At 37.9% G+C, this 23,641-nt stretch overlaps 1 protein-coding gene across 2 annotated transcripts; it reads left to right on the forward strand.

Moving 5' to 3' along the window:
- The first annotated feature begins 1,428 nt into the window (after window positions 1-1,428).
- On the forward strand, window positions 1,429-23,602 carry atp8b3 (ATPase phospholipid transporting 8B3). Of its 2 annotated transcripts, XM_042005362.1 has the most exons (28): window positions 1,429-1,484; window positions 1,977-2,130; window positions 3,623-3,714; window positions 3,866-3,979; window positions 4,291-4,389; window positions 4,975-5,036; window positions 5,553-5,625; window positions 5,754-5,824; window positions 10,100-10,191; window positions 10,434-10,592; window positions 11,569-11,657; window positions 11,745-11,938; window positions 12,043-12,251; window positions 12,753-12,784; window positions 12,912-13,068; window positions 13,272-13,460; window positions 13,635-13,747; window positions 13,916-14,083; window positions 14,397-14,508; window positions 14,637-14,712; window positions 14,786-14,909; window positions 15,603-15,789; window positions 15,900-16,123; window positions 16,225-16,308; window positions 16,384-16,608; window positions 17,708-17,846; window positions 18,141-18,271; window positions 23,235-23,602. In XM_042005362.1, exons 2-28 carry the CDS (start codon window positions 2,106-2,108, stop codon window positions 23,445-23,447), a joined length of 3,453 nt encoding a protein of 1,150 aa, XP_041861296.1. In that variant the 5' UTR covers window positions 1,429-1,484; window positions 1,977-2,105; the 3' UTR covers window positions 23,448-23,602. The 2 variants fall into 2 exon arrangements, with proteins under 2 accessions (XP_041861296.1, XP_041861295.1); XM_042005361.1 differs by lacking the exons at window positions 1,429-1,484; window positions 1,977-2,130; window positions 3,623-3,714; ... (1 more) ...; window positions 10,100-10,191; window positions 10,434-10,592 and having other exon boundaries at window positions 4,298-4,389.
- The last annotated feature ends 39 nt before the right edge of the window (window positions 23,603-23,641 follow it).

Here is a 23,641-nt window from a genome sequence, read left to right on the forward strand (position 1 = left end):
GTTCTCCGGCTTGAAGTGACAAATTTCCTTTGTATTTATGGTTGGGATGTAGGCAGCCGTGTTGGCCAACGGTTGAACTGTGAGGTTGGGGAGCTTGGCGTTTTGACTTCTGAATGTTTGTGGAGCCCTAAGAGCAGCCATGCCACACCAGTGGTGCATCACCCTAACCACTCTGCTGCAGCACCCAGCTGTAAAAATAGATAGGAAAGATTGCCCTAGATATGCATGCACATTCACGTGTAGACACATATAAGGTATAAGATATACACACCGTCAGGTGCTGATGTGTGGCCTTTGTGGGCCCACCTCACTAAAGGAAGAGAAATGAGACAAAGAGATATGAAACCACATAGTACATTTAACTGTCATCGAGTGAACATCAATTCAGTAAACTGCCTTTTGCACAAAGTTGCCATTGCTCACAAACCCTTTCAGAGGAAACTTGCCCTTCCTCTGATTCTTGAATGTAGTGGACGCTCACCTCCACCAGGTGGCATTAGATTCATGAAGATGGCCAGATGCTTATTATAAAGGCCTTACATAAATAAGATTGACTTTTATTTAATGTCATAGATTGAATCAGACATATGTGTCATTCTTACATTTGTTTTTCTCTGAACTCTAACAAGTGATTTATGGAAGTGCACTATTAAGTAATGAAGAGGAGCTTATCCCATTGAAACAATGTTCTCTAACCCAATGTTTATAGAAAGGAAAAAAACTTGGCATACATAACATGACTAGTGGTAAGGTGAAATTTATATTTTGTAGATGATTTTCCTTTTTTTTTTGTATAAACAGAAAGCAATAATAACATTAAGGCATCATGACTAAATATAAATAATATTGTTTGAGAAACAAGCTGTAAACACAAATGTAGTAGTAGAGTGTAGTGTAAGCTTTACATGGCTTGTCTGATAAAAACTTTCCCACCGTTGTAAACTAATAGTCCCACTGCTGCTACTAAACAAGAGCAGCATTATCATACTGTTACAAAGACTTTCTAGGACAAGAATTTTGGTTAAAAATTCGTCAGTATGCCTGGAAACATGACACTCCTAAACTTGTGGTTTAGACCCATTGACTAAAACATGACTATTTTTTAAATGTGTAATAGATTCTCAACTGTAAGTCTACTGTAAGTCCCATAAATGAACAGTGATCTGATATATGATAAGCTTTTAGTCTTGCTGTTCCTCCTCAGTCACTGTTTCTCTCCCCAGGTAAGGTGTATTGGGAGTATAGACTGTAATACTGGAGTATGCACCTGGGAGAAAAGGAAAGGTGTGGCAGGATCATGTTACCTCATCATAAAGAGGAGGGGGAAATGTACTGGAAATGATTTGTATTATGGAAAGCAGCAGCAGAATAGTTACAGAAACATATATGTTCATCTCTGGCTGTGGTCAGAGTTTTGTGATTCATGGATCAGCTGTGTGACTTGGTTGCGAGCACTTCACAAGGACTTGCAACGAACAGTCGAGGTAAGGGCAAAACTCTGAATAGTGGCTTATTTTAATCACACTACTCATAATTAATTTGTTCCTCTAAGCAGCAGTTAACACCTTCAACAGACTGGTTTAATGTAATCTTTGGTATTTCTGTCTTTGTAAATTGGTTGACAAATATGACCTGGCTATTTATTAATTAATAAAGGGTCAATTTTAGCATCACAACTCTAAATTAAACTTTTTTTTTTTTTTTCATCTGTTTAGACTATTTTGGAAACCCTGCAGGTTTGATGAAAATGCTTGGCTCTGAGCAGCCTTTAATCTCTCTCGCCCCAGCTTCCAGGAAAGATTAAGAGAGAGTAGAGAGTTGGCTCTTTTTTCTTTTGTTGTTTTTCATGACAGAGAAGAGGAGCACAGTGGCCGCAGTTAACCATAGTAACTTTTTGTTTATGTTTGAAACTAGTCACTCTGCAGAATGACAGCTGGCAGTGACTTATAATCTTCTGTCTGTTAAACTGTGTGCAGGTAAGTGTGGCAACACTGTGTAATGAGTTACAAAACTGATAAAGGGTGTCTCAGCTGGGGGACATGAACACCCACACCACTGTTTTCTACTTGATGTAACATAACCGGAGTCCGTGTCTGCGCAGAATCATGGAAAAAAAAGCTGTTGAGTCTGGTAAGTATTTAACTTACTTATATAATTATCTTTTTAAATGTCTTACTTTGTTAAATAAGATTTATTCAGAGGGAAGTCATTGCAAGTGTCATATATTGCTGCTATCCATTAAAATGCATTTTAGTTGTGCACACTGATATGCACAACTAAAATTGTACACTTCAAGGGATTTATCTATTTAGCAGCTCTTTTTCACACCAGCCATTTTGGTGATTAAACACACATTTTACACAGAAATTAAACAAGTAAGGGGTAATGTCCAACAAGGTGTCCATTATCATAAATTAATGTACAACGCAGAGGCAACCAAGGGCATTATCCCGCTTATACCATAGTCACTTACGAAAGAAATAAATATTAAATGAATTACTACCTAAGTTATTCACAAGAAGTGGCTAAGTGGACTATTTCTTTGTGATGTGTTGCCAAGGTAACCGGCACACAGAACCTGTGTGGAAAGGGAGGAAACAAAGGGAGATGATCGCTTAACGTTATGTTACTTGACACCAAGTATCATTTCAGAGGGCGGGTGAAGCTCTTACAATTTGTGTGTGTTTAGAGGATGATGCCATATTTTGTTTCAAACAGTCAAAGTCCACAGATAGCTTCCTAAATCATTTTTATTGCAAGGAATATTATCCACCATTCACTCTGATCATTAAATGTGTATCAAGCAAGTAAGTCTATCCTAAATCATTTTATAATATTATCCACCATTCACTCTGTATCAAGCTAGTAAGTATGGTAATCAAGAAAGAAAGACAGGCGACGACCTTTTTAAAATTAAATGCAACATTGCTAGTGATCGTGACATTACATAAAGATACTAGCATGTCCATAGTGGCATTTGAAGGACGAAGATTTAAGGTTTGTGGACCGTGTCGACTGCTGGTTGAGACGTTGCGGGACGACAAAATGTTGCTCTATTCTCGTCTCTCCTGGACTGACAGAGCCCAATAAGCCTGCAAGGTGCTTTCACAGCGATGTGCCGTCACAGACATGATCTGGCGCGTCTGCAGCCCAGCACCTGAGTTTCGGTTGCCACGGTTACCAACTAGCGTATAGTCTGCACAATAATTTACAATAATAAGTCTATTTGACCTGAACGTCTTTTACAGGTGTCCATTATCACTTTTTAATGGACACCCTCCAGCCAATCAGAATAGAGTGTTCACCCAGACCATGGTATAAGACTCAGTACCAGAGAAGAAAATAACCTTCATAAATGATATTTGTAACACCTGTACTTATTTATTATTTCATGTGGACAAAGATGATGCGTTTAAAGGCCAACAGATACAGTAATAGAATTGTCTTTCTGAGGCTCAGACTAGGAGGACTTTAGTCTCTTAGTTTACATATTTGCCATTTGAAACACAGTAGCATGCACCTGCATTCATCTGTTTTCTGCTGATGATTGTTATACTTGTCATACTTCATACTTGTCACTGGCATGCAAATGGTCTCTGAGAATTATGAGTCTGTCCGACAGGCCTCACGTGGGAGGTGAGGGCAAACAGCCGCCACTACCACACACACAAACAGAAGAAGTCCTTTCTGTGCTTCCGCTGGGGGCGATACGCAGTAAGTCAATGCTTCCACAAGGTATACTGACACCTGTTGGCCTGCAGATAGATTTAGACACATGTTAATAAGTTGATATGTGTTGTTATTGTGTTGCTGCTGCTTTCTGTCTCTCTGTAATCCTCTGTTATTCTTTCATTTTGGTTGCCAGGACAATATAGTGCGCAGTTACAAGTACTCCCCCCTGACTTTCTTGCCCCTGACACTGTTTGAACAGTTCCATAGAGCAGCTAATCTCTACTTCCTCCTCATGGTGGTACTGCAGGTCAGATAAAGGCTCTATATGTCATCTGTCACCCTTTTGAATCTTCAAGAAATCATATGATATTATGGGCTTTACTTTAGCCTTTAGTAGAGCAATTTGTGCAATCTGTAAGAGAAAAACAAGTCTCAGGAGTTATATTAGTAGTTATAGTTTCTCTACATGAACTGCTGAAGTTATTTATTGTATATTCCCTTTTTAATCCTTTTAGTTTTTTGCATAGGTTATAATACTTGTGATATAGAAAGACTACAGCATTTCTGATTGTTTTGTTTTCCCACCATGTCTATTTATGATTTTTATGTGGTTTTCAGTGTGTCCCTGCCATCTCATCGATACCCTGGTACATTACCATGATCCCTCTGCTACTCGTGCTTTCTGTGAGGGGGGTCAAAGATCTCGTCAATGACATGGTTAGGCAGTCAGCTGCTTCTTTGTGCTCCCTCTCAGTCTGAGCTTCATGTACCTCGTCACACACAGATGCATGAGCTCAGCCCAAACACTGTATATGACCAGCCTGATCCATGCATTTATGCTCATGGCACTTAAGCATGTATACTTTCTCTTTTCTCTCCTTCATTGTCCTCATTGACTCCTTGTCCTTTTCTCATTGACAAAACTGGTCATCCTCGTAGCATTAATTTTCTTTCCTATCATTAAAGCTTTTCCTTTTAAATGCAGGCGTGATGTTTTGCATGGAGAATTCTCTGGTTAAGTGCATCACTGAGTTATGGTCGTTAATAGCTCTGGGTGAAACGCTTGCTTGACCCTACTCTATTGACTAATCATTTAGTGGAGGGTGTAAATCTCCCAGCTGGTGTCACTGTAGAACCCCATAATGGCATCTCGCCTTTCTCCTACTCAGCCTTTCATGGCCACCATCACACTCTCTCACATGCTTCCTGTCCATCACTCTCATCCCCCCATCTTTGTCACTTGTCTCTTTTCTCTCATGCTCTTTTTCACTCTTTTCCATTTTTTTTAAATCTCTGATTCAGGCAAGAAGACGCTGTGACTCTGAGATTAACTCCCGACCCTGTGACATACTCATCTCACAGAGGTGAGGACAAAGACAGTCAGTGAGTGAGTCTCTTAGGAGTCAGTGCAGCGTCACTGTGAAACAGCTCACTAATGAATCTCTAATGAAATGTGAATGAGTGAATCCCTGGATGGTCCTTTCATGAATTAAAGCAGGGTAAAAATCGCAAAGCATATTCCATGTAAATCAGTAGGTGTTGATGGCATCTTCTTTTCAAATGTATTTTATCTTGATTTGTTTCTGAAAGTCTTAAATTTTTAGATCTCAAACACTAGAAAGGTGGACTACAGTGTACTATCATACCTGCCCCACAAAATGAGATTTTACTGAAAATCAGCATTTACAATGACTATTTTTCTTTTTGAGTTGCCTATTTTCTAAATGTTGTGATTACTGATTTGATTTTCATTGTGGAGTCTACTGTTTCACATAAACTATAGAAACAAATCGGTGAAATTTGTTAAGTAAATAATATGAAAATGCATTTGTTTATTTGATCCCAAAATGTTGACTTCTTTTCTGTCCTCTCTTTTTTAGTTTTAACACGGCACAGTGGAAAGATCTCTGTGTGGGAGAAGTGCTGCGGATCCACAAAGACCAAATCATTCCTGTGAGTCACTGATTTCATATTACTTAGAAACTGGAAGCAATGAAATGAAGATGAGATTGTAATAAGGCATTGCATATTTTCAGCATAACATGCAGCATCTGCTTAAAATACTTTTTCTTTCCTCATAGGCAGACCTTCTCCTTCTCTGCAGTTCAGAGCCTCACAGTCTGTGTTATGTGGAAACAGCTGATATTGATGGGTAAAAAAAAATGTTGTGTACTTCATCAATCTGTTAATTGCAATTTCTGAACTATTTTATTAAATATTTATTTAGATGTTCACACTTCATTATTATTATTATTACTATTATTATTATTTTTTAATAATAATAGTAATAATAATAATAATAATAATAATAATAATAATAATAATAATAATAATAATAATAATACTTTTATCATATATTACAGTTCCGCTCCAGTTAAATTAAGTCTTTTAAAACCTTTCTAACATGAAGTTCTTTTTATGTGCTACAAGATGCAGGTATTATGAGTGAAACCACTTATCAAGGGTGTGATTGAAGATTTCTGTTCTGAATTAAGAGATTAAATGGGGTGGCTTAGTTCAGACAGCAGTATGAGACATGTTGAACATTGCGAACCAATCCTGACTTTTGTCAGAGTTTACAGCCAATTTGCATGCATTGCAAGGAACCAGTGAAATGAAAATCTAGCATGCTTTGAGAAGTTAGTGAAAACTGGACAAACTTCTTAACCTAAGAGTTTAAACTATGAAAAAAGTTGATTTGTTACTTTTGGAGACATTATATCTCATCAAAATTTTTCTGGTGTTTTTACTCTGACTTGTCCTCTTTAGCAACTCATGCACTAAAGCTGCTAAGGCTAAGACTTAAGCTAGCTGGGGCTAATTCCTTGCTAAATTCTGAATCTTACTGACTTTGTGTAGTGAATATTTTGTATTATGCACTGAGGTTGTGATGGCCGTTTAAATGTGATTATCATGGTTGCCTCTTGCATTTTCCATTTGTTTGAAGCATTGTTTAACACTACACGCAAGTAACCACTAGGGTCAGTGGTTACGTTGGGATGTTAGGTCAGAAGATCAACAGTGGTCAAAGTGATGGAAAGATTTAAAAACAAGACATGGTATGCTTGGTTTAGAGGCTCTGCAAACCATCTACTATATTGCTGCTGCCATTTTTCCGGTTGCAATCTCAAAACCAAAGAACTAACCTCCTGTATTAGTGCTGTGTTTATCATTTTGTTTATGCAAGGCAAGTTTATGTGTACAGCACATTTTATATACAAGACAATTCAAAGGTTTACATAAAACATTAAAAGCAGCACAGATGGTGAAAAAAAACATTAAAAAGTAGTAATATCCAGCAACAAATAGCAAAGATCACAATGAAATCATAATAAAATCATTAATTAGATTAAAATGTTTAAAGGCATGACAAATTAAAAGTTACTGTGCAGTTTGCATGAATGCCTATTCATGAGAAAAGAAATGTTTTTAACCTGGATTTAAAAGCCTCTAAATTTGGTGAAAGTTTTTATGCCGCTGGCAGTTTGTTCCACTTGTTTGTAGCATAACAGCTAAATGCTGCTTCTCCATGTTTAGTCTGGACTCTGGTCTGGACTAGTTGACCAGAGTCTTTGGACCAAAGAGCTCTGCTAGGTTTATATTCTCTGAACATGTCACAGATGTATTCTGGGCTTACACTGTTCTGGGATTTGTAACGATCAGAAGGGTTTTAAAATTTATTTTATGACTGGCTGGACGCCAGTGTAAAGATTTCAAAACTGGTTTGATGGGTTCAGATAGTTAAGACTCTACCAGCAGTGTTCTGGATGAGCTGCAGATGTTTAATGCTCTTTTTAGGAAGTCCTGTTAAAAGACCATGACAGGAATCCAGTCTACTTGAGATTAATGTACAGGATGCAGTCTCCTGGTCGTTCTGGGAGACTTAACTTTTAATCCTGCTGATGTTTCTGAGCTGGTAAAAAGCTTCTTAGTGACAGCTGTGATGTGGCTGATGAAAGCCAGGTCTGAGTCTACAAACATGGTCTGTGATTTTAAGAGCCAGAGTCTCCAGGTGTTTACCAATGCTGACCCTCTTCTCTTTGCTACCAAACAGAGAAATCCCCTTTTTGTCCTTATTTAATTGCATAAAATGCTCTCTCATCCAGGTATTTCTTTGCTCCAGACACTGACACTATGAATCTATTGGGCTGCAGTCATCTGGTGACAGAGACACATAAAGTTGTGTATCATCTGTATAATTGTCATAATTAATGTTGAAGTTCTGTAATATTTGACCCAAAGGGAGTATACAAGTTTAAACAGAAGAGGTCCAAAGATTGAGCCCTGGGAGACTCCACAAGTCATGGCCACTCGCTCAGCGTCATAGCTGCCAAGTATAACAAAATAACTCCAGCCTTCTAAGTAGGACTTGAACCAGTTAAGGACCGCTCCAGAAAGTCCAACTCAGTTTTCCAGTCTGTGCAACAGGTTTCTGTGATCTGCAGTATCAAATGCATGAGATCCAGCAGAACCCGGAATAATAATTGACCAGAATCAGTTTTCAGCCTAATGTCATTTAACACAGCTGTTATGGTGCTGTGATGAGGTCGGAAGCCGAACTGAAATTTCCACTTTCATTTAAAAAGTCCTTAACTTGCTCAATAATCTTGAACAAACTATTTCTGGTAGAATTTTTAAATCAACCATATTAAATTGTGATACAACCTCAGTTTTTTCTAGGTTTTAGACACAGACTAGTTTTCTTGTTTGACTGTGTGGCATTGATATTTTGTCTAATTGTTTTAATTTATTCACTAAAATGTTTGGAAATTGTGTTGTAATTCTCAGTGGAAAGGAGCTCTGGGCTAAATTGTTTAGGAGGATTTTTATTTTTTTCAATCATAACAGAGTGTGAGAATTGTTGACATTCTCATTAATCATTTCAGATAAATGCAGCTGTCTGGCCCTGTACAGCTAATTGTTAAAATTATGCAGGCTTTGATTTTACAGCTCATAGTGTTATATATAGCTCATATTTCAAGTTTTGTTTTCCTCACTTACCTTCAGCTTTACTGCTTTCTCTTTTTAGGTTTGTGACTATTGGGTGGTTGGTGTTTTGCCATAGTGTATTCTGTTTGCTTAAGGTGCTCTTGATTCTTATCAGTGCAACAGCCTCCACTGTGTTCAAGATTTTCAAATTGAAATGATCCAGGAGTCCATCAACTGACTCTGCACTTGTTCTTTCAATAACGCACCTCTTCCCAATCGTGAACCAGATTGTTTGGATAATCTGAGTGATCAGTAAATCAAACAAAATACAAAAATGGTCAGACAAGACCAAGTCAGTGACTGAAGCAGAGGAAATGTCAACAGAAATGACCAGGTCAAGAATGTGAGTCGATTATGTTTACATGTTGCAAAAAACCAAACATGTCCGATACAGAAGAAAATTCCTTGGCATTACCATCTGTCATATTATCTGTGTGAATGTTATAATTCCCAGTTACAATAAAAAGGTTAAAATTAGTAGAGATAACTGACAATAATTCAGAGAGTTCATCAATAGAACTTGCAGTGTCCTGCAGCTCTGTAGATGATTAAAAGTAGGATTTTAGGAACGCCCCTTAAAATAAATACTAAAGAAACAGAATCACCAAATGAAATCTCTTTACACTGGAACAAATCTTTAAATACGGCAGCTTCTCTTCCTCCTTTCTTCCCATTTTGACATTAATTCATACAGTTAAAATGAGGGTGCTGTTTCATTATGAACAGTAGGAAGTTTACACTGGTCTCTGTTGTATTCTGAGTTGTACATGATAGAGTTAACAGATTAGATTGATTCACTCCACAAGTTGACTGCTTTAAATGAATTCTTTTACTAACTAATATAGGAATTCTGCTGGGTCCCAGCTTGTGCACCGAACAGCTGTCAGTACTAGGTCTACTACAATATGGACCCTGAACGCATCACGGCATGTTATCATTGTTTTAAATTTTGCTGTGGCTCCGTGAACCTCCTTCCATGTCCTGCTCTGCCAGGACAGATGATATAAGAAGGACTGGGAAGGGAGGAGGGGAAACCCTGTGTTTCTCGATATATGGTGGTCACTGGGTTTACACTCTAATTTTTGCAACTCTATTTAGGGTTAGTTATTTATTTCCCACTAGTGGAATCACCACAAGTAACAAAGACAACAGCAGTGTTTCCAAGTAATGTAATATGAGTTTTTTTTTTCCTTTGGCATTGTGAATTCTCAAATTATTGAAAACAATATTTGTTCCTACTGTGCATTTAGATAAAGTTAAAAATATTAAAAAGCCTTCCTATTAATTATATCAGTCTCAGTGAAAATGACCTTTTAACCTCTACTGCAGGTTTAGAGTTGATTAGGAGTTCATAATTGCCCTTGTGGATGTTGCCTACCCTTTGCTTTGACTTGTATATAATCAGTTTTATATTAAATATTAAGTTTTTGTCATTCAGAGAGAGCAACCTCAAGTACCGGCAGGCACTGAGCGCTACACACGATGAGCTGACCTCTCACCCCTCAGAGGAGGCCCTTGGTGCCTTTAATGGTGAATAAATGTTTCGTATTAAGACTGCAGCATCCAGCTGTACTCATTTTATACAGACTAATTGCCCACCCACACACATACACACACACACATATAGATAGATAGATAGATAGATAGATAGATAGATAGATAGATAGATAGATAGATAGATAGATAGATAGATAGATAGATAGATAGATAGATAGACAGATAGATAGATAGAAAATTTATTTATTCATTTTATTATTTATTTATTTACATAGGTGTTGTGCTCTGTGAGGAACCCAATAACCGCCTGTACACCTTCAGAGGTCAGCTGCTGTGGCAAGGAGAGAATTTTCATCTGGACAATGAGCACATCCTCCTGAGAGGAACAGTCCTACGCAACACAGACTTTGCCTACGGCCTGACCATATACACTGGTACTGGTGGAGGGTTGTTTTCATTTCAATGAAGCAGATATAATCATGGGTTTCTGTGGGTTTTTTATGCCTGAGGAATATTACAGAGAGACGTGAGGGTATGTTGATAAAATAGGTTTTGGCCAATGTCAAACTGGTGTATTAAGCTTGATATAAAGGCGTTGTAAGTATAATGAAAATTTGCTTTCAGACGTGTGTGATAACAGAAATAAAATTATTAAAAAATGTTTCCAAGCCATATCCTTGCAACTACTTATACTGTGGTCTCTACACACTTCAATGACAGATTTTATGATGTGGAATATTGTGTACTGCTAATTATTGCTCAAAGTGCCTAACTCTCGTCTTAAATAAGGGCGGTGTTAACGTCTGGGAGATTACAGGCTCTTCCTGTCCTCAAAGTAATCATTGATCAGATATTACTGGAACAGGCAGAGGTGCCATGTGATGCTTTAAGTCCTGGTTGAGCAGATCAATTGATCAAAGTCTTCCAATTTTTATACCATTCATCATAAACTGTCTATTGGTTTTGACCCCTAGTTAGCCTGATAATAACTTACCAGCCTTACACTTTACATCCCCTACATTAAATTTGCCAGGTTCAAAGTTTATACTTTTCTGCTGTATTTAGAAGTAGTTGGAGTCAGTTTCCTGCCCTTACATACTTTTGTCATTTTTACACACAGGAGGTTAAATGTCCTTAAACAGTTTACATGAAACTGAGACATCTCTGGAAAACAGAGTGTGATACTTTATTGATCCCTACAAGAAAAATTCTCTCTTCCCCTAACCTCAGCACAGGGTCAGGCATCCCTTAAGGATGGAAGGGATTCAGCATAATGCTCAAGGGCACACCAGCAGAGTTTCCCTGACATGAGGCCTTGAACTCTCACCCTCTGGCTGCAGAATGGTCTTTTGACTCACTCAGCTGGACCATTGCAGCAGTAGCTGCTAACGGTACTTTATTCTGTTGTAGGCACAGACACAAAAATCCTGAGGAACTGCGGAGAACTGAAAGTAAAGACGACTCAGATGGAGAAAGTTTTCAACAGAGTGGTGATTGGGGTGAGTGGGTGAAGGGCAGGGGGATGACAGCACAAGGCACCTCACAGAGTTGTTATAAAAGCGTTTGTCTATTTTCTGGGTTTCTAGATTGTCCTGTCTGTGCTGCTGGCAGCTCTGCTCCTTGCCATCGGCAGTGGTGTGTTTTCCAGTCAGGTCATGAGGCAGACGGGAGCTTTGTCTGCTCTGGTGGTTAATGGCAATCCAGTTTACACGGCATTCCTCGTCTACTGGAGCTACATCATCCTTCTCAGCCCAGCTATGCCCATAGCACTCTACATATCGTTAGTTCCATATACAGTAATGCAATCAGTGAGTGAAAAGGGCGGAGGAAACACATTTACATTTAGTAATTTTGTGCATCTGCTCTGTGGATGTGTGTCTGCAGGTTTGAGGTGATTCACACGATCCACAGCAAGTTTATTGGCTGGGATATGGAAATGTATTGGCAGCAGGCAGACAAACCAGCCCAGGCCAGGAATACCTCACTGAATGAAGAGCTTGGCCAAGTGGGTTACTTGCTGAGTGACAAAACTGGGACACTAACCCAGAATCGCTTACTCTTCAGACAATGCTGCATAGCTGGGGAGATCTTTGGTAACAAAAACAATTATTCTAGACATAATAAACAGAACTGTCTCGTAACCTGGTTAAACATCTTCCTGTATTAAAGCTACATTTTTATTTGAGCTTTGCACCAAACAACATCTATACAGTTGTTTACTTTTTCAGTGAAATTTTCTGTGCATGGTTAATGAGTGAAGTTACCTCATTGGCTTACAGTAACATAATTTTAGTTGTGGATTGAAAATCTCACATTTAAATCGCTCTCATTCCTCAAGATAGACAACCAGAGACACCTGACATGCTGACATTTAACATGCAACAGCCATCTAAACGTCAACTAAATATTTAACACCATCCTTGCCTAGAGAAGACAAACTGTATGTGACACCTTGTTAGAATCATACCAACCATATGTGTGTCCAAATAATTTCATGGTATAGTCAACATATTTATGTGCTTTGTCATCTCTATAATATGAAAAAAAAATCTTTTGGAATGTGATTAAATTGAATATTTCTCCTTCTTTAACAGGTGATGCCTCAGTCAGAGCAGAGGATGTAAAGGTACCACATACTAACTCCAATCCACACCTTTAAACTGCCTTATACCTGTGTGTTTCAAACTAATTCCAACATATTTTGCTATTGTCCTCCTATTTACACACTGCTGGTGATTCCTTTGTTTGTGCAGCCCATGGATTTAAGCTGGAATCCGTTTTCCTGTGGTGGATTACACATGTCAGCTCCCAGTCTTGTGGAGAAAATCAGAGGACAGCAGTGTCCACACACCAGGCAGTTCGTCACTGCTCTGGCTTTATGTCACACTGTCATGGCAGAGTGGAAGGGAGGTGAGGAAGAGCATCCATACTGTTTGTTATTGACAAAAAAGTTCTGATGGTTGCTATAAAATACTATAATAATCTACACTGTAATTCGCATGAGTAATGTATTGTCAGGTACTTAACATACATGTTAGATTGGCTGTCATAACGGTCCATCATGTGAGACAATGTGTTTACATTCACTTCATGTCCTGGCAATATTACCCCAGACACTCCAGTTTACCAGGCTGCATCCCCAGATGAGGAAGCTCTTGTTGGTGCCGCCAGAGAGTTGGGCTGGGTCTTTCTCTACAGGACTAGAGATTCTATTGTTGTCTCAGAGCTAGGCATCACTTGCACATATCAGCTACTGGCATTGCTGGACTTTACCAGCAAAAGGAGACGCATGTCAGTTCTTGGTGAGAGTATTCCTCATTACACACACTGATACATTAGTCTTCTGTTGGTCTCAAGAGGTTGCATTTAAACTCATTACTTTCCATAAAATGAAATCTACTTAGTGTATATCTATAATAGCTTTGTGGTTTTTTTTTTTTTGTTTGTTTGTTTTATTTTTTCATTTTTTCTGTCAGTGCGAGAGCCAGATGGTGGGTTAAAGCTGTACTGTAAAGGGGCAGATATAGTGATCCTGGAACGACTGCAGAAGGACAATCCATATCAGGAAAGCACTGAAAGAGCTCTGGAGGTAAAGAATCATGCCAGTCATTTTGGGTTTATCCCTAACGTGTTATCCCTGCCATGATTGAAATATTTTCCATGTTTTCTTTCCATTGATCCTCTGGTTCTGCCTTAAAAATCCCTCAGTGAATAATGTGCAGCCTCTCTGAAACCATATTAACTCATCTTCTGACAGTTTTTCGCAGAGGCCTGTCTGAGGACACTGTGTATTGCGGTTCGATCTGTTCCTGAAGCATCATGGGAGCAGTGGAGTAAAACTCTTGCTCTGTCTGCTGCCATGGCGACCTGTGAGCGTGACACACTGCTGGAAAAGCAATATGATGAGATGGAGAGAGACTTGCAGGTGGCTTCATCTTCAGTTTGTTTGTATTTGCTTATTGTCAATCCTCCATTTAATGCAGCATCGCTGGTTACTGGCACCGTATGACCGGTGCTCATAGCTTTTTTAAATTAAGCTTCTGCCTCAAGGATTCTGCCTTTTTCTTTTTCCAAATTTAAGTTCTCTGTGTGCAGAGAACAATGTATGTCTTCATGAAATGTTATATTTCTTTTGTGCCATCTGCAAGCTGTTTATAGAGCTGACATATTTCAGTTTTATTCTTTGATAAAGTCGTGACACTGAAGCTACAACATAATGTCAAAATACTTAATTGTAGCTTCTAGGGGTGACAGCAATAGAGGACCGACTACAGGACGGAGTTCCTGAGACTATAGCTCTTCTGCAAGAAGCTGGGGTTAAAGTATGGGTGCTGACCGGAGACAAAAAAGGTATTATGACATGTATGAGAGAATGCCACCATTCTGAATATAGTCTTGTACCCCAAAGGCAGCAGAGTATGACAGTGGTTTGTCTTTTTCTCCCTCCTTCCTGCCCCTCTCCTTACATGTGTTTGTAGAGACTGCTGTGAATATTGGATACTCTTGCAAACTACTGGATCCTGATGCCAAATTATTAGAATGGCAGGAGCTAAGGTTAGCAATGATTTTTTTTATAATGTTCACAAACACATGTACAAACTCATACTTTGTTTGTCTGCTTGTGCAGACAGATACTCCAGTCACCAGACCCACAGGTCAGTTTCTGTAAGATCAGCCAGACAGAGCTATGGGCTACACAGAGGGAGACGGCAACGGCAAAGACCTCTGTGGTTCTCACCGGACCTGAGCTGGTATACAATGCCCTGCACCATAAATAAATTATATAAACATGTATAAACTTTTTAAAATTAGCAAATATATCATATAATTTGTACATGATTCTGTTTAATGGACATTCTTTGTTTTAGCAGAAGCCTCTGACTGAACACATCAGTATTTTCTAGCAAAGGAGGGAAAGATTTAGTTTCCTTATTTAGAAATCTTACATACTGCTCATTAGTCACCAATATAATGTTAGTAAGACTGGAAAAACTTTAGGTCACATAATCCAAATTAGGAACTATATTGACTCAATTTGATGACAGCTGTGTGGCTGGGAGGTCACCACATCTGATCAGACCAATTGTTAAACTCAACTGCTTCAATTGAGACATTTATGGAGTCATTAAAAAGACCCCAGTGTTAGCTGTTACAGGACATGTAGGACACATTCCCTCCCTCTTCTTGTTTCCTGTTTTCCTACATCATTATAGGCCAGCTATTAAATGTTAAAATTTGAATTAAAAAGTAAAGACATTGTCAGAGATAATAACTCATCCAAAAATGTCTTTTTAAGAAGGTCATTTTCAAGTCCAAGTTCAAGTGTTATTTCATTGGTGACTCAGGTAATATGTGGCAATAGAAATATATAAAATCATGTAAACTTCCATGGAGACTTTAAGGTCAGTACAGAAGCTGAGCTGCTCGATGGCATTTTTCCACAGGCAGAGTTTGAGCAGCAACCAGAGTGGGGGGCTTCGTTCATGAGCCTGGCTGAACAGTGTCAGTCAGTGTTGTGCTGTCGTGTAACACCTGCACAGAAGGCGGAGGTTGTCAAATTGGTCAGGAAACACACCAGCTCAGTCACCATGTCCATTGGTGATGGTGCTAACGATGTAAATATGATCAAAAGTAAGTCTCGGGAAATTAAATAATGGCAAAGTACATTTTTTGTCAAGGAATTTTTGTATTGTCATGGCTGTTTGTCAATGCTTTCACTTTTCCTCCTTTTGCGTTACCAGCAGCTCACATTGGAGTGGGAGTGTATGGAGTAGAAGGAGGTCAAGCAGTGCAGAACTCAGACTTTGCCGTGTCCCAATTCAGGTTTTTGCAGAGGCTGCTACTTGTCCATGGCCGCTGGTCCTATCGCCGTATTTCCCTCTTCCTGCGATACTTCCTGTTTAAGACCTGTGGTTTTGCTCTTGTGCATGTTTGGTTTGGCTGCTTTAATGGCTTCAGTGCTCAGGTAAGAAACACACTGATAAAACTAAATGCCTGAAAGTCACATTTTAAACTTGAACATGAAGAGATCCTTCAGCTTTTTTCTATTGTCTATTTCTCCCACAGTCTCTGTATGAGACATGGTTCATTGCCCTCTACACTGCCTTCTACTCAGCGTCACCAGTTTTGTGCATGGCCATTTTTGAACAGGTGGGTCAAAAGTTTTTATTCACCAGATAATCAGAAAAACATTTTTATACTGGAAGCTACATCTTTGTGTTGTAGGATGTGAGCGCAGAAACCAGCCTGAAATTACCTGAACTGTACAAGTGTGGGCAGAGACGGGAACTCTCCAGCCCTATGAAGTTGTCTTTGAGTCTCCTGTACGCTGTCTATACATCACTCATCCTCTTCTTCATCCCGTTTGGAGTTTTCTATGACACAGCCTTTGACTACCAGATCATGGCAGTCACTGTTGCCATGGCCGCCACCTTCACTGTCACGATTGAGGTCAGAATTAACTTTTTCACAAGTACAAGTGATATGCAGTTACTTAAAAAAAAAAAAGAGAGATAAAAATATAAAATATTTGAACACTAGAATAAACTATGTTCTAATGTTCTGTAATAATGACACTGTGTAACTGTGGGAACATAAATAAGGTCATTTATGATTTAACCCTTTGTGCCCTGTGCCTACTTTTTAGGCTTCTGCTGAAAATTTGCATATCAAAAATTAAATTATATCTCTGCAACCACAGTGTCTATTTGAATACCTTTTGAGTCACAGTAAAGGGAACACTTGCGAGATTTATTAATATGTGTAAATATCAGTATATATATATATATATATATATATATATATATAGCACAAAGGTAAAACATATTAAGGCTCACCTAAAAACAATACACACAAACACTTTTGGGATGAGGATGAATAACCCTTTAGAATGATGTAGTTGTAGCTCTAAATCTATCAAATCATAGTACAAGGTGTGAACATTATGTCTGCAGAGATCAACTATAACAAAGTGAAGCAGATCAAAATTAGAGAGATTTTATTAAAAAAAAAAAAATTAGGCAAGACCTCCAAAATGGTCGGTTGCACCATCTGTTCATTAAGTCTCCCAACTGGGAACCATCAGGTTTTAAAGGGTTAAAAAAAATCTACTAAACCTTTTAGATCATTCATTGCTTGGAGGTTAAAGCTTTTACATAAAACCTGTATATGTACTGTAAGGTGTTTTTGCAGATGAGTGAAAAAATATGAACCTGCATTCCTCAAGTTGTGCTTAAAATTTGTCTCTACTATTTCTCTGTTGCATTTCAACATTCTATCGTATTTTATTGTTTTCTATTCCAGCTTATTGAGTGAATCTTCTCTGATTTGTTCTCGGAAGTTATTTCCCATCCTATTAAATTCTATTGTACTGTGTTGTTCTTTTCTATTCTACTCTTTTTTTGGTGCTCACTTTAGTTCTATTATTAATGTAAAAATTAGATTAGACCAGCATCTCTTGCTCTGGTTTCTTGAAACAAATATAGTATACAAATACCTACCTTACTCTTTACCCTGGTCACATTCTCCTCTGATGATTTCTTTTTGTCAGATTGTGCTGTTGATCAAATACTGGACCAAATTCAGTATAGCAGCTGTATGCATCTCTGTGGTGATGTTCTTCATCTGCAGCAGGATCACCCACAGCCCCCGCCTTTTTGAGAGATCACCTAGTGACTATTACTTTATAGGTACTACATTATACCACATTCAAAGCATCCCTATCCATTAATCATATGTTGTTCTTGTGTGATGTTGCTCCTTGACTCTGACCGTTTAACATGTCATAAATAGAAATAGGCCTAAAACTGAATTTGACCCACACAAAGACCAATGACATGAAGCATTGACAAAAACACACAAGCATGCAACAAGAAACATCCATGTCAGTTGTCATTTAGTGTTTCCTTTTGTTTTTGAGGAAATAAAGGATGTTTGCACTATTCCAGTGGATAGGTTTGATTGTTCTGCTTGTTTTTCACTAGGTGCGTCCGACAAGGCCTTCATTGATCCAGTTGTGTGGCTCACCGCTTTGCTCACTGCCTGGACAGCTGTTTTGCCCTCGTTCACTTCTCATGCCCTCAATATCATTCTTAGTGTCCATGACAAACACAAGGTAAGAAAACTATTTGTATTTGTGCTAGCAAGAAAAAGACCCACAGAGAGAATGGAGACAAAAAAATCAAACAAAGCATTACTTTTTTTTTTTTTTTTTTTTTTTTTTCATCATGCCATGTTTCTCAAACTCTCCAGTTAAGAATTTGGGGTATTTTTGGCTTCTCTCTAGATTATTAAAATTAAGAAATTACTTGAAATAAGTAAGATAGGATATAGGCATTTGATCAGATCCATCCATGGATTTTTAGTGCATTTTATGTCTTTTATTTATAGTCTAAAAGTATCTAAAAGAACCATTAAAAACTCCTTATCATCATATACAATACATTTTCATGGTATTATTAAGCATTATTGTATGCATTTTTGTAGTAATCAATATTAAACATGCCATACATTCAGTTTGCAAAAAGTCAAGCAGTTTTTTTCTCTACAATATGATCTGAAACATGTTGTTCTGAAAGGAGACTGTGCTCAGTGCTGTGGGCTTCAGTTGTCCTGCCAAACAGTTAAATGTTTATCTTAAGGATTAAAATATTAAATGCCATTTGACCCTAATGTAAAAAAGTTTGCACACGTTTTAAAGTGTAAATGCAACCACATGGCAATGATTTGCTAATCTTATGAACTAATATTTTCTTCTCAAAAGAACATTATTTTTAAATTAGACATTATAGTGTTTATGTATCTTGGATTTGATGGCAGCAACACTTAAAAAAGGGTTTGCATGGAGACAACAGAAGACTGGAACAACTGGAAGAAGTTTCACCTAATTAGGCAACAGATCAGCAACATTACTGGGTACAAAAAGTACCACAGGGAAGCAAAATCTCTCAAAAGTAAACTTGGGCAGAGGTTCAGTAATCTGCAGAAAACTATTTAAAAATTGTGGAAAATTTTCAGAATAATGCTCCTCAATGTAAAATTGCAAAAACTTTTAAATTTTAATCACCTAATGTATAATGTCATCAAAAGAATCAGAAAATCTGGAGACATCTATGAGCCCAAGGGATATGGCTGAAAATCAATATTAGATGCCCATGATCTTCTGGCCCTCAGGCAGACTGCATTAAAATCAGGCATGGCTCTGTCATGGAAATCACTGCATGGACTCAGCAACATTTCCAAGGATAATTGATGGTGAATGCAGTTCACCATGCAATCCAAAATGCTATCATCATCACATCATCTTTGTTAAAAGAAGAGGAGATGAAGAGGACCTCTACGGGGTGTCTAATGAAGTAGATGGATCTTACATGAGGTCCTAATAATTCATGATAAATCCATCATAATCCTGCAAATTTATCTCTCATTTAAACTAAACTTGCCCCATTTGAGAGTTTAGTTTAATTTTCCACAAGGACAGAGGACATCGGCAGCTGTCATGCCACAGAAGCCTAGCAAGGCTACTGTTAGCCTCCCTGCTAATGGAGCTAACACTCAGAACAGCTTGCTTGAAGATATCCTTAACAAAAATTTTCCAGGATGTAATACGAGACAAAGCATCTCCACTGCAATCGCTCTGGTACAAGCTAAATTAGATGAATGCAACATGTTGCTCATAAAGAAGGATTAAATTCACTGGCTCCTGGACAGACACCCTGGAGGCTCTCTGCTCTCTACTGGCAGGACAAACCAATGACTTGGAGAACAGAGAAGATGCAATTTAAGAATTCTGGGAATACCAGAGGATGCAAAGCAAGACAAACCAACTACAGTTGTCTCCGACATGCTTTATAACTTGTTCTGTGGACCAGGTGATCTGAAGAAACCTCCATTTCTTGACCAAGCTCATCGGATTTTGCTGCAAAAAGACGGAGAGCGCCTGCACTGCATCCTCTGCAGAGTCCACCTCTTTCATGTAAATAAAGAAATACTTCAAATTTTACACCAGGAAGAAAAGCTTGCTACGGCAACCAGATCTTCAACTTCCTGGAATACAGCACTGATTTGGTTAAGAGCATTGGTGCATTTAATAGGGTAAAACTTAATTCCATGACAAATGCTCAAAAGACAAATGCTAACTACACTAAAAGAAAAAGAGACAAATGCTCACAAACTGTTTAAGAATCTATATTTTCAGCTAAAAACATGATAGTTCTACAGATATAAAATATGCAATATGTTCACATATTGATTTAATTAATACTTTAAAAACCTAGTGCACTGGTAAAATGTGTAATTGACATTGATTTCCTCTGTAATTCTAGCTTTCTTTTTCTTTTTGAAAAAAAAAAAGATTGTAAAATAATGTGTGTCTTGTGAGCAAATGTCTTGGGAGGATTTGTCTGCATAACAAAAACTCTACTTTGTAAAGCAAATGTGAAGTACAGGTTTCTCTATTCAGCCTGGCTGCAGGTCACTTTCAGCAGAGAGAGGAGGTGCTTTGACTCTCCCCTGTATGCCATGTACTGTAGTACTATTCTACAGTAATTAGACCTGCAGTCAGAGATGAGCTCTGACGAGACCTGTGTTGGAGGCTCGGGGACATCAGCACAGACTGGACTCTGTGACGGGTCTGCGTATATGTGGAAGGAGCTCTTGGTGTACGCTGAACTTCTTAATATTAAATATTAAATCCTTTATTTATCACATGGGGTTGCTGCAAGAGGACTTCTTTCAGTCTTTAGAAGAGCAGGTCTTTTCTTTAATATTGATCAGGACAGGAATGTGATGTTCTTCTCCCTTCTTTAACATGTGTATGCGAGTGATATTAATGTCAGCCATGTCTTATAAGTAGGCAAGAAGTGGATGTTGTTCTCATATGCAAAATACACTCATTCCCTTTTTTTGTGTGTCTTTGTAATCAGTGTTGAGAAAATATTAAGTAATAAGTATTTACTTTCTTTGGTGTGGAATGCGTGAATGATTGGGAAGTAACAGTTTTGGCCTTTATTTTGTGTCAGCTAGTGTGCCAACCTTGTTCCCATGTTACATGTCTTCTTTTATACATTTAAGTAATCTTTTTAATACAAATGCAATCCAAAGCCAAACCCAACTAAAGACAGAAGCTGCTGTCATTAATACTTTTACAGGTGTCTGCATCTTTTATCCTCTATTGATAATAAATATTCTAAGCTCTGTTCATCAGTTCCTTAGTTTTAAATATTTTTATTCTTCATTTTATTTTATTCAGTTTTTTAAATTAATTCATTTTTCTTTTTATTTTAAGGAGGCCAAGTACTAACTGGCTTGAATACAACAGTAAAAACAGAGAGAGAACAAGAAGAGATTGTTTTTTTTTTTTGTTTGTTTGTTTGTTTGTTTGTTTATTTTTTTGTTTTGTTTTGTTTTGTTTTGTTTTGTTTTGTTTTGTTTTGTTTTTGTTTGTTTTTTGTTTTGTTTTGTTTTTTTTTTGTTTGTTTGTTTTGTTTTGTTTTAGTTTGGTTTTCTTTAATAGATTTTCCTAAATGAGGACTGGAATTTGTTGGACTTTATTACGGTCAGAGAAAAGCTAGTTACGCTTTGGAGAGAATGCTGCGTAAGAAACGTGGGGGTTAGTTTTGTGCTTGTGTTGGTTTCTCTTTGCTTCCTGTTTTCTTTCTGTTTTGTGTCTATTTTGTTTGGGGGTTTTTTTTGGGGGGGGGGGTCTTTTTTTACTTTTTTTTTTCTATAAGCATTAAACTGGATCACATGTTTTCCTTTTTTTGGAGCCATCAAAGATATTTATTAGGAATGCTTCTTAGCTATCTATTTTTTCAGCAAGTTGACTCGAAGACAACTTTACCTGCCAAGTCCTGATTGAATGGCTGCCAGGTCAATTTTCCTTAGCTGGAACTGCAAAGGTCTTAATCATCCTGTGAAACGTAAGAAAGTCTTATCTTACCTTCAGGACCTTAAGGTGAGCATTGCCTTTCTCTAGGAGACCCATTTAAAGAACTCAGACCATTCAAAAATCAGAGTTCAATGGGTTGGTGAGGTGTGCCATTCTAAATTCAATGGAAATGCGAGAGGAACAACAATTCTTAATCACAAATCCACACCATTCATGGCCTCTCAGGTTATAGCTGACCAAAATGGTCACTAAGCCGTGGTACTGGGCACACTACAACACACATTTAACACTACTTAATATTTATACTCCAAATTGGGATAGTAAATTCTGTGATGAGCTTTTCTTGTCTCTTTCTGATACCAAGAAACGCCAACAGATAATTGCTGGTGAAATGAATTGTGTTTTGGACCCTAAGCTTTTCCACATGGCCTGTGCAGACTTCAAAGTGCATGTTGGCTCTGCAGTTCAACTTAAAATCACTGGGAACCATTGATGTGTGGTGATTCCTCTTCCCATCAGCTAGCCGCAACCCCTCCTTCTCCACCGCTCACCAGTCCTACTCATGTACTTTTTCATTGACAAGCATCTCCTTCCAATGGTTAAAAAATGCTCATATGAAACCTGTTTATATTATACTAAAGCGAAAAAAGCCAGGATATTCTGATGTGAACCCAATGGATGCAAGGTGTCAAAATCAATCAGCTACACTTATTCACACTTTTTGGACTTGGCCCAGACTCTCTGAATACTGGGGAGGAATTTTACAACACTTTCAGGGGCATTCACAATTTCTTTAACTTTGGAGTCATACAGTGGATATGCTATGCTTTGCATGTTGATCTGATGGTTTTTGCTATTTTATTGCAACAAAAAAGAAAACTGTAATTGAAGAGTCTTAAGAAAAAAAAAAAAAAAGGTCCAGTACCCAACTTTATTGAGATGTGTTGCTACCATCAATTTTAAGATGAGCTCAGTTTTTTTCATGAAATGGTAGAATGTGTCTTTTTCAACATTTTATATGTTTTATAACTTCTATTGGGAATTAAATATTGGGTTATAAAAATTAATTGTATTCTGTTTTCAGAAGAGTTTTACAACCTGCCAACATTTTTGGAATGACTCTGATAGTTGACTTATATTAATGTTGGAAAATGTTTGATAAAAGGTCACTGATGTCACTGTGATGCAGGTCCACAGCACATCCCCTCAACCAGTGGAGCTGAGGTCAAAGTTCAGAAGAGGTACATCTCTCCGCCGATCCTCTTATGCCATCTCTCAGGGAGCACGGCCTGGGCGTATCATTTCCTCAGCAACTTGCATCCACAACACAGCACTGCAGATGGATGAGAAGGTGACAGCAAGTCCCAACCCAAGTGACTCACAGGGCCAATGTCGGTACTAAATGCATCTGTCATTATTAATGCATGGATAGTGATTAAACATTAAGTTGAAAATACATGATTATATTGTTTGCTTCATGCTACATTCATGCTTTTTAACATAATTTTTAGGCTATTCCTAATTAAACAAGCGTACTGTACTGGCTACTATTTTCTAATGAAGCAATTTATGTAATCTAAAAAATAAACATAATAA

The sequence above is a fragment of the Melanotaenia boesemani genome, chromosome 14 (genome assembly GCF_017639745.1).
Source record: "Melanotaenia boesemani isolate fMelBoe1 chromosome 14, fMelBoe1.pri, whole genome shotgun sequence".
Lineage (NCBI taxonomy): Eukaryota > Metazoa > Chordata > Actinopteri > Atheriniformes > Melanotaeniidae > Melanotaenia > Melanotaenia boesemani.